This window comes from Opisthocomus hoazin, chromosome 1 (assembly GCF_030867145.1).
Source record: "Opisthocomus hoazin isolate bOpiHoa1 chromosome 1, bOpiHoa1.hap1, whole genome shotgun sequence".
Taxonomy (NCBI): Eukaryota; Metazoa; Chordata; class Aves; order Opisthocomiformes; family Opisthocomidae; genus Opisthocomus; species Opisthocomus hoazin.
Window position 1 is genome coordinate 148,638,790 of NC_134414.1, and position 11,764 is coordinate 148,650,553.

At 40.9% G+C, this 11,764-nt stretch overlaps 1 protein-coding gene across 1 annotated transcript; it reads right to left on the reverse strand.

Annotated features, from left to right (window-relative positions):
* Positions 1-702: 702 nt before the first annotated feature.
* PARP11 (poly(ADP-ribose) polymerase family member 11) lies at positions 703-11,031 on the reverse strand. Its single transcript, XM_075440931.1, has 8 exons — positions 10,938-11,031; positions 9,043-9,171; positions 8,825-8,945; positions 7,533-7,608; positions 5,909-5,981; positions 5,691-5,821; positions 1,754-1,905; positions 703-1,305 (listed from the first exon to the last, which is right to left on the reverse strand). Exons 1-8 carry the CDS (start codon positions 10,971-10,973, stop codon positions 992-994), a joined length of 1,032 nt encoding a protein of 343 aa, XP_075297046.1. The 5' UTR covers positions 10,974-11,031; the 3' UTR covers positions 703-991.
* Between the last annotated feature and the right edge of the window lie 733 nt (positions 11,032-11,764).

The window sequence follows — 11,764 nt, forward strand, 5'->3', positions numbered from 1 at the left end:
GATGGCATCTTCTGAAATTTTGTTATTTCCAGTAATCTAAACTTTGTCTTCAGTAACAGCAAGTACATGAGCACTGAGTGCTTCTTAAACCCTGACTGGGCAAGAATCACAGCAGCACAGCTGCACGAATATAAGTGTATGCACATGTATACCATAACAAGAAGGCAAAAATTCTATAGAATTAATAACTCAGAAAGGTGTATGGCACTGCTGATATCCCAACACTGAGCTCAACAGTTACACACCAAACAATTAACAACCACAAGAGCTTCTGGGCATCATTTTCATCAAAACCAAAGCTCAAATTGTAGTGCAAGAGTTTTGTAATCTTGCAAGCACACGATTAAAGCTTTGCAAGTATATAATTGAACCCTGCAGTAGAATGAACCTAAAGTTAAACACCACAGCTTTGGTGAACTTTCTAGCTCCTCCATCAGTTTTCTGCAGTTGGATTTTTCGTAGGTTTAGAATCCAGACTAAGAGGCCTCCAAACACAAAGCAACGTGCACTACGGAACACAGACTTGCACCCACATGTAGCCAAGCCCCCTGGTTTTTTTGGTGGTGGTGGTTTTCGGTTTTTATGTTCTACAGACAATCTTTATAAAATATTAGCTTTATCATATGCATACTATATTACAGACATATTTCTACCACATGAATAAATACTTGTAATATATTTTAAAAAATCAGAACACAAATGTTGCCTTTGAAAACTTACCAATGACCAATGTATTTAAGGCTCACTAAGCAATTTCAAATTTGTAATAGTCTCTACATTTGAAAAACGCATTAGTAAAGTCTACAGTTTTTTGAAAACAGTTGGACAGTCTCTCTTAGATGTTTAGTATCTTCCCCCCTCCACAGACAAATGCTAGCTTTTCTTTCACCTCTCTCCTTTCACGCTTCATGTTTTTGTGTTGTTGTCTTTACAAAGGGAACAAAAGTATCAAAAAAGACACAAACAATATTCAGTTCAGTTCCTTTTAGACTTAACAAAATTCTATTAAGTACTCGGGGTAGATCTGGTTGGCATCAAAGATAACAAAGATCTTTGGGTTCCAGGTATTATCCACACAGCTGTCATACAAGTTCACAAAACTTCCATCTTTTGAAGGAGGCCTCATGTATTTTGAATCACCATTTATATAGTCACCAGTTAATACACGAGCTAGGAACATGACTTTATCTGGTCTATGCAGATGAGGCTGCAGATTCACACCATGAATCTGAAAAGTATCTCCGTGCTTCATGTCCTCTTTGCAGAAACGACTGGAATACGATGCATCTCTTGCGAAATAGGTCCCTTTCAAATAAAAAAAAAAAAAAAGTCTGATGACATTCTTATGACAGCTTAACTACTAGCGCATGGATATATGTATTAGGATGATGAAAGATGTCTGTTCTTTTATGTTCATTAGCAATCCGATTTTTTTTTAATAAATTGTTAGATTATAGCAACATGACAAAGTATTACTAGTGGGAATGTTTTAGTAGGTAGATTGTCTTGTGATCAACACTGCTTTGCTGGGCACCCCTTCCCCATGCTCCCTGGGCCTACCAGCCAGTTGTGATAATTACATTCCTTACTGCATCCTAACTTTCTTAATCACACCTGATGTAAAAGTGGAGCTGTGTTAAACAGCTCCTGGATAAACACAGGGAGTACATAGCACAGAACATACTATAGGGAACACTTCACAGTGCTGAACTGTTAGATTACCAAACTGCTTTACGTGACAAAAAATACTTACCTTTTCCATATACAGCAGCATGCATCCCATTTATTCTCCAGTCAAAGTTATGAATGCATATCGCTTCTACAAATTCATTACTGGTGCCATGAAATAACATCTGCTCGTTAATAGTTGGGACACCTCTTTTCTTCTTTAGCTGAGCTTTTTTCCTACAGAGAACATACAATACAGCATTACAGACATCTGTACAATCAAATTAAGTTAGTATTCTGAAAAGACAGCAGAGGGGACAGACCTAAAACACTCCATAGGCTCCACTTTCACAAGCGTCTAGATGATTCTGGCTTGTAAACAGATAAGAACTCTTAAGGTACATGTTTAGAAATCACACACTTCTGGATGCTGTGGACTATTTTCAGAAGTAATCCAAGATTAGGAAAAAAGGGCTTTTACAACAATTTTATCAACATTGTACATTTGGCATTAGTTTCAGCGTGGTCATTTTCTGCAGATATATTTTTAAAAGAAAGGCATTTTTCTCCCAGTTTGATCCCTCCACCTACTTAAATAGTAGGTTGGGAGGGATAACAAAGTTAGTGGATTATACAGTATCACTACCCATGTAAACCCACAAAAATACTAAAAATAAAATTACCTACATTTTTATGTAAAACTACTTCAACATGATAATTCCATAATGATTTTCAGAACTGATGGTTCACGTAATTTCTAAAAGAGAGAAGTCATGCATTGACAGGGTTACATCAGTTGAGAATTTGGAAAAAAACCCCTTATACTACAGGTGAACCTATATTATAGTCTTCATGGGCAGAAGGCCATACCACACCTTCAGTTAAAGAACAGATATATTTTCCATCAATCTTTTTTAACTGACTTTCTGTCAGCTGGGTTTTCCTAAGATCCATGAAGAAGTTGACTCTAGAGCTGTGTCTAAATCACCGAGCTGTTCATAGTTAAGATCCCTTGACTGTCCAGACAAAGACAAGTCGGAGTGCATCATAGCCTTGTTCTTGTCTACGTTCCTCAATTTTCTTCCTATAAAAGCCACAGTGCATGGGGCACTGTGCTACATACTTATCAGGAACATACTTAGGCTTATCGAATTAAGCGATCTGCTTATAACTGGAGTGCACACTTGAATTGAGGAAGCTTTTTCAGGGCCTACGGTTCAGATGTAGTTTGAGAAAGTCCAGGGAAAGAAACAGGCAGCAAAGATTCGTTATCATACTAATGGCATTACATTGTAATTATGCATTATTTATAAATAAGTAAATTGCCCAGAAGTTAAAATCTTGCAGCACTTAACTTGAAAGATACATTTATTCTGTTTTATTGTTCAGCTTTTTTTTTTTCCTTCCTCCATTTAGTGCAAAACCTATGTCTTGGCAACTTAATTTTTCTGTGTCTTTTTTTGCCCTACAACTGCCTTCCAGATCAGAAGCACGTCAGTAGAATCTCAAGGACATCTGGGAGGTTTCACTAATAATCTCACTGGTGACGCTTTGTGTCAGAGGCAGAAAGGTTCCAAACACTCAAGTTCCACTCCCTTAGCAATTCAACAAAACCCGAGAGACAAGATCCTCTGCATCTTGAGAAAACTACCCGTGTGAGGCAACACCTCCGAGCTAAGGGCTAGTAATGCTGAACAGCTCAAATTTTTCAGTCAGCAGCCCTCTACTGGCAGCTGCTGATCTCTGACAACGTGTAAAGGTAGCCTAGAGGAACTTCTTTTGAAATAGGAGGAACAGAACAAATTTCTGGAAAAGGTGAATAATCAACTGTCCAAAAATGCTCTGTAACAGTCCTCTGCTATCTCTGACCAGTCGATTCCATGCAACCAATTTAAATAGTCATTAATATGTGAACTATTATAGCAGGCAAACGTGTTTTGACCCCTACAATGATGCAAATAATGATTCAAGCAATATTCAAATTTAATCACTGATCTTATCAACGAAACAAAACACTTTCTCAAAACCACAAAAGTTTAAGTGGCAATTGTTCCTTGTAAGTAGTGGAATATACTGAGCACACTGGGAAGGTGGTTCTACAGAATGCAGAAATGCCACAGCAGGACTTTTTGTTGATTTGGAACAGAAATCAAGGAGTCCCAACCATTCTAAAAAACATTGCCTTAGCACTTTCCACCAGCAGGGACAAGCTAATCCAGTAAAACGAAACTAAGTTGATCCACCACTCGGAAGGCTCTCATAGAGCCAGTTCACTCAGCAAAGGAGAAACCTAAAGCAAAACTGAAAGCCCAGAGACATGCTCTTTGGACACACTCAAGAACACAAGCTGTTTCTGAAGATGGTCAGCAATCTCACTGACCAAACACCACTTTCTACTTGCTGTTCTCCTCTACAGCTCCAAACTGCGATGCATAAACCAAAATATGCTAGACTCAGATTCATCTTCTGTTACTTTCACTTTCCCACATGGGACAGCAAAAGAACTTTTAGTGAAACTGAAATGCTGGAATACCTACTTCTTTGTAATATACTACCAGGCAGTAATTTCTCCACCAGCACGTGCAAGCCCATCTACTCCAAGGTTTTATTTTACCCTCAGCAGAAAATCAGCTAAGCCTCAATTGCATACACTTCTTCTAGCAATTTTCATTATTACTGGTATTTTTTTGACACAGGAATAAATTTTTCAAACTGAAATTTTTTTAATCTGTATTATACTTTTATACTGTACAGGTACTAAAAGTACCTTTTTTTGTAGTTAGTTATATGGCGATACTGTAATTGTCCTGAAGTATGAAATTCTAATTCCTATTCTCAGTTTCCTACCTTGAGAATATTCTAGCACAGCATCCATAGATTCAGAGTTCTTAAACCATTACTTCTACTCACTGCCCAGCCAGCAAAACTGATACGCTCTCCAAGTGACATCAGCTCCTAAGCTAAGCAAAAAAGGTCTTCCCCTGCCCCCCTCTGCCACCTACACTGGAGACACAAAGGACACTTACTTTGAAGTCTGCTTGCTATTCTCAAAAATTAAGATCGGTGTTAAAATGGTATAAATACACCTCTACAGAAACTTATTTGTAGAAAGGCAGATGCTGAAACACAACGCCAAGCAAATAAGCCTTAATACTTAAACAGGTAAATATAACTAAATAGATTTGCAATTAAGGGAAGGCTAACTCTCTTAACCAAGAACTTAAATTCATTTCCTTATACATACTCATGATACAGTTTTACATTAACGATAAATTACCTTTCTTTCAAAAAATCATATCTTATGCAAATTCTTAATGTACATTTCCTCACTATTTAACTTAGTTCAGTTGGTTTTACTAACGTAATACATCTTTAAAACTGATTCTGATACGTACTCCTTCTCAGAGGCTACACAAATACCTTCTGTCAAATACAACTGCTTAAGATTCATACTTCGAAGTAAGTGGAAACACAACCCGGCACTTCCTACTTCTTCCAGGCCAGCACAATATGAAGAGGGAAAAGCAGAGAACTTAGAAAAAGCTTTTGTAGCACATTAAACTTAAAGAAATTACATGAATATGTGCTAATTGGACACTTAACTCGGTCCTAGATTTCAAGAAGTTGAGAAATTAAACAAGCCACAAATATTGATTTGCTTTGTTCACTAAAAATTAAAATAATATAAGCCTGTCAAGATTTATTTTACACAAAGCCTATTTTTGTTCTCCTTACTTCACTGTAAGTATCATAGGCATCTACTACATGGACATCCTCAACATCTTCAATGCATTGGTCTTATCTGTGCTACAGGTACATCTAATGCATTTCTACAAGAATTACATTTCTGTAGCTGTAGAAGCTACAGTCTTGAAAATGGAATTCTGAATAGAGGAATGACAAATAAGAAAAGTTTTAAAAATTAAAAGACATATTTTCATTAATAACAATTTTCTGCTGCATGCCTTCAAGATTTGCTCCATTAACAATCCTAAGACTGTTGGTTTTAGAAATAATCTCACCTGCAAAAAAACTCCCACAAGTCTAGATTTTGTATTCTCTTAATTCTTTTAATTCGGTGGCTATCCATTGTTTTTCCAAAGAGACTAGAAACTTCATTATATTCATTTGTTTTCTTTTGCAAGGGAATAAGCTGGAAAAACAGAGGTTAGTACGATTTCCATTCAAGGCATTATTTCATTATCACATGTTTTTGACCAGCTTGCCTACCAACTCTTACCTGATATGGCTCCTCAGTATTTACATTCTCCCAGTGTGAAGGCATAGGGATAGCCTCATTTTCACAGATGAAACTTCAAACAAAAAAAGGTAAAAACACATCACATCAAAGACATGAGGCATTTTCATCCTGTCAAACTCCTGCTCCGAACAATACAGTATGCAAAAAAATAAAACTTCCACAAAATTACTGCGGGTTTTAATTCGAACAAAGGCTGTTGTCAGCAGGTAAGGTCAAAGGCAAGAGGTCTTATTTTGTATTCAAATTCTGGCTTAGCTTATTACAAATAAACCACAGTAATGAACAGTTTTAATACACCATCTACCCAGCAAGATACAAAGATAAATCAGAAAAGATGGTCAGAAAGGTCCACAACATCAGGAAAGCAATGCTAATGTAGAAACGTGAGAGTGTAGATACAGCCTGAACATTCCAAACTATCAGGAATTATGACAAGTGTAAGCCTCTGGGAACTGAGCCCTCATCTGAGGTATTTAAAAGCATCATGTTAGAAACGCACACTTGAAAACCATAGTTGCATCTGTTTTTAAAACACCAAAACCAAGCCCTCAAAAAAAGTGTGTTTTAAGCATATACACCACATACACAGGAGCCTTTTAAGCCTTAAAACCAGGACTAAAAGAAGCAAACTCCTGAAAGCAAAGAATTGTTTCATCATATGGAAAGAGAGTACTGAACGCAATCATTAAAGAAACAAAAAACCCAAAGTGAATTGCCACATTATTGCATGCATTCTTCAGCAAATATCCATGAAAAAACAGCTGACACTTCAAAAAAAACAGGCCTTCTTGAATGTCAGTGTAAAAAGATTGCTGCTAAATTTCTTATTACAAATGACAAATTTATTTTTGAAAGTATAACCAAACTACAAGTCAGAACTAAAATTACTTCTACAAAACTATTTGCATAAACCCCCCACATATTCCATATCGTCAATTTTATCTGTGGTACTATCACTGCATAGATCAGCTCATTGTTCAGTGAGTATCAGATTTACATCAGCACAGCTTCACATCTAGTGACTAATCTAACACAGTTGGACTCCTGAAACAATCTGGTCGTTATGATCCAATTTATCGTAATTTTAAATCATTTTAGAGTAAATGATTAAAACATACATGCAAGAAAACAGAACTCTATCTTTTCTGCTGTTACAATAATACTTCTAAATAATTTATGAAGTTATTATTACAATGGAACAAACCACTCCATTTTTTGCTACTGCCTCTCCACAGCAATTCTGATTCAATGGGCATTTACAGCAAGGGACTCCAATGGCTAAAGTCAGGCACAGGTTTAAGAACCTTGCCAAAGGATATCAATATTCAGTATGCCTTGCGTCTCCCATTGTAAGTTCCTTACATTCTCAGAAAAAAAAAAAAAAAGATACAAACCAAAATAAAAACTCTTTTGTCACTCTTCTCTTCTGAAATCTCTTCCTTCTTCACTTGACTAGCTCTCCCACCTTGGCTCACCTCTCAAATTGGCTGATGCAAAAATTAAATGTATATAAACAATAAATATAAAACATATTTTTGTTTCATTTTACTTAGAAGAATCAGGAATAAAATAAAAATAAGGAGCCTTCCTTTCATTTCCTTACCTGAAAGCACTGACAGAAAAGGGAGCTCGCTTTATTGGACGTTGCTTAAGGGTGGTTAGGTTGGTTTGTTTCATTGCTGAGCATAAAACAAGAGTTAGGATGAAAGTTTGTGGAATTCATCTATAGCATATGAAACATTTAAGTGTCCTTTTTTTTAAGTAATGTTACTACCCCCAAATTTGCTTAATAGGAATTCCAATTTCAACAATTAACAAATCAGCATTTTCCATAAATATTTCTAAATACTGGCCTCAGAATAATTGTCATTTACACGAGTTGGCAAAATGTGCAAATATTACACAAACAAAATGTTTACTGTTAAAATACCCATCTAACATTCAGCCCCATTAAGTCATTGGCAAAACTTCCACTGACTCTAAAACTAGGATGACAAAGCACATTAGTACTACCCTTAATGCAAGACATCACGACCTACAAACAATAACATAAAAATTGTTGTTTAGCATTTGCATTTCGTGTTTTTACTCCGGATGCAAAACAAAGATTTTTATAAACAGACATTTCAACACAGGTAAACATAAAATTCCTGGTATTGTTACATACAACTTTACTCCCGGTACCTCGCTGTGTTGGTCAGTCCCCACTTTCTATATTTCAAACACTATTATGTTCTTTGATTTGGAAGAGGCTTCTATTTATGCATATAGCTGTTTTGTGATTTAATCAGAAAATAATCAATGGATGGAAAAGCTTAAAAAAAACCCCAAACATTTATAATTAGCTACATATATTAGAATCCTATAACATTCTGCAATTTACCAGCATGGCATAAGTGAGATCTTTCCAATCTACCAGAAAAACTTTTTGCCTGTTCCTTGTTGTTCTGACACCAGAAATGGCTTCAACTACCTGCTGAATTATAAAATCACTTTGATGCCAGTATTTTGCAGAAAGCTTCCTTCATATCAGTGTGTCTTACATAGACTCTGAATGGAACAGTTTTTTCAAGCTTACAAGCAGTTGCACGCTAAAGAAACAAGGTTCAAAATTCCCAGTCCCATAGGTGTACGGTACATACCACTGAGATAAGAGGCAGTAACATGATGGACTGCTACTGAACAAGACATGCTACTTCATTAAGAAACTACACTAGAAAATGTAACGGGGCAGCTGCTTCTAAAAACAGGTCCTATGTACCTTCCAGTAAAAAGACATTTCCAGTCACAAGTTTTTGCACTAGATACAAGGACAATAATTTGCTGAATGAACAAATTAATTGGTCTATCTGGCACCTTCTGTTACTTAAATTTACTCTGTGAAAAGATACATACCTGAAAAGTCTAGCGTGTAGTTAAATTTTGCAGTAGTAAAAGAAACAGAACCATGTGGGTTTGCTCGGAAGCTCCTTTCAATATCTTCGCTGCTAACAGAGCAATGACTGTTTGAATCAGTCTTCAAAATAAATGAAAAAGCACGTTTAGACAAATTCTGCAATAGGTAGCTTGATGTTTGGAATCCATCACAGCTGAATAACTTCACAGGTATTTACCTGAAACATATGCCATTTACCACACTCGGCCAAATAAAACCAGCCCCACTGGCTATCAGAGGTATCCATCTCTTCAGCTGAACTTTCCATCTTTGGAAAAAAGTCTTCTGATGTTCTCTGAAGCATTTCCTGAAGCATTCACACACATACACAAAAAAAAAGTTTTGATGCTATTTTCAAAATTGCATTATTTGAGAAATTAATAAAAAAGCAAAATTAAGTGAATTTGCAATACTTTAAAAAAAAAACAACCTGGCAGACAGAGGGCAGGTTTGTTTTCTCTTTTTTGGAGACAAATTCTCCATTTGCTACTTATCCAGTATTATCTGTTAAGTTAGTTCAACACTTTCAAAACTCTCTCACATGCCTGTAAGCGTGTCAGTAAAGGCAAGAGCTATCGGCTTTATCAGCTCAGAGGCAGGAGCCAAGTTTCATACTGACGCTCATATGAGCAAGGCCCTTCACATCTACAACAGGCTTTGAGTTACATACCACCCGGGAATGAGGTGCTGGGGTTACATCTGACAGCTTGATGAAAACACCTACTAGGTGTTCACCACCAGTGAACGAATCAGAAGGTCTTAGAAAAAAGGTAAAAAAACTAAGACAAAGAACCGCAGAATCAAAGATTACAAACAGAGAAGGCACGTTCACCTGTGCCCCGTCAACACACTTGCACTCCTCTGGGGACACCACAACCTCCAGAAATAAACCATTTACTGAGGAGACAAGTTATTCCCATAGCTTTCAAAAATGCTCAGCCCACGTGTATTAGCCCAGTCACAAAGCCTAGGGTAAGCAGGCAGATTCCACCACGCTTAGAAGTATGGAAGAATGACCCAAAGACACAAACGCACGAAGCCATAAAACACAAGAGAGCTGTTCTCAAAGGCGACACAAATCCAAAACGCTTAAAAGGAAACTACTCAACTGACTGACGAATTCAGAATCAAACCCACGCCATTTGTAAGGAGCGCTTAGCTTTTTGTCCAAAAACTCTGAAGGAATGCACAGCGAGCGGAAAAATCTCAGCGGGCTTTTCAGGGTGACGGGACGTCAACTACCAAAGGTGCAGCAACACGAAGTTTACTAGCAGTGCTGCTGCTAGCAGCAGGGCTCTCCAGTTCCATTACTAGCACTGTTTCTACTGGTCCAGGAGTTACTAGAACAGCTCAAAATAAACACAGTGACAGCAGAAACATCCTCCTGAACAGAACGAACGCTCGTTGCATGTTGTGCCGTGCCTGAACGGCTTTACTACCACTGGCAACGCACTGCCTCATTTTTCCAGCAGTACTTGTAAGTTCGAATGATAAACGTGCTTTAGAGCGGGCAGAACCGCAGACTGCGTTGGGCTGGCAGGGAACTCCGCAGACCACCCAGTCCGACCCCCCAGCCAGGGGCAGGGACACCTTCCAGCAGGTCGGGGTGCTCACAGCCCCACCCAGCCCGGCTGAACCCTTCAGGGATGGGACAGCCCGGCTCCAGCCCCTCACCGCCCCCAGGGCAAAGAACCCCAGCAGCAGCCGGGCGGGCCGTTCCGCCCGCTCCGTCCGTGCTTTGCTTCCAGGGACCCCCCGGCTCCGCCTCGGAGCAGGCGGCCCCCCAGCGGGACCCTCGGCCGGGGCGGGAAGGCGAGAAGGCACAACAGCCCCTGGACCCGCTACCGGAGCCGATCCCGTCAGAGCTCGAGGACGCGGCGGGTCTCAGCGCAGCGGCAGCGCCGGGGGGGGACGGGACCCCAGAGATACCACCCTCGGCCGCCTCCCCCCCGGCCCGGCCCGGCCCGGCCCGGCAGCGGCCTGCGGGACGCGCGCAGCCGGGAGACGGGCCGAGGAGGGAACGAACGGGAAAGGAGCGGCCGCCTGCCCCGTTCCCCTCCCGCCGGCACTCACCGCGTCGGCCGCCCCCCCCGGGCCGGCTCCCCACATGCTGCCGGGGGGGGGGGGGGGGGGGGGGGGGGGCGGGTGAGCGCTCAGCCTCCGGGCGCTTCCGTTAGCGGCGGCAGGAGAAAGGGGCGGGGCAACAGCTGTCAGAGGTCACGCCCGATAGGCTCGTCCCACAGAGGGGCGAGGCCTGGTAGGCAAAGGTATAGCGGGGTGGGCGGGGCCGCGGGAGGGGCGGGGTCTTTGTTGCGGGAGCCGGGGGGTCCCAGGCTTGGGGCGGACCTGCTGGAGAGCAGCTCTGCGGAGAGGGACCTGGCTGTGCTGGTGGACGACAGGTTAACCATGAGCCAGCAGTGTGCCCTGGCTGCCAAGAAAGCCAATGGGATCCTGGGGTGCATCAAGAAGGGTGTGGCCAGCAGGTCGAGGGAGGTTCTCCTCCCCCTCTACTGTGCCCTGGTGAGGCCCCATCTGGAGTACTGCGTCCGGTTCTGGGCTCCCCAGTTCAAGAAAGATGAGGAGCTACTGGAGAGAGATCAGAGGAGGGCTATGAGGATGGTGAGGGGACTGGAGCATCTCTCCTACGAGGAGAGGCTGAGGGAGCTGGGCTTGTTCAGCCTGGAGAAGGCTGAGAGGGGACCTTATAAATGCCTATAAATATCATAAAGGGTGGGTGTCAGGAGGATGGGGCCTGACTCTTTTTCAGTGGTGCCCAGCGACAGGACAAGGGGCAATGGGCACAAACTGAAGCACAGGAAGTTCCGTCTGAACATGAGGAAGAACTTCTTCACTCTGAGGGTGATGGAGCCCTGGCACAGGCTGCCCAGGGAGGTTGTGGA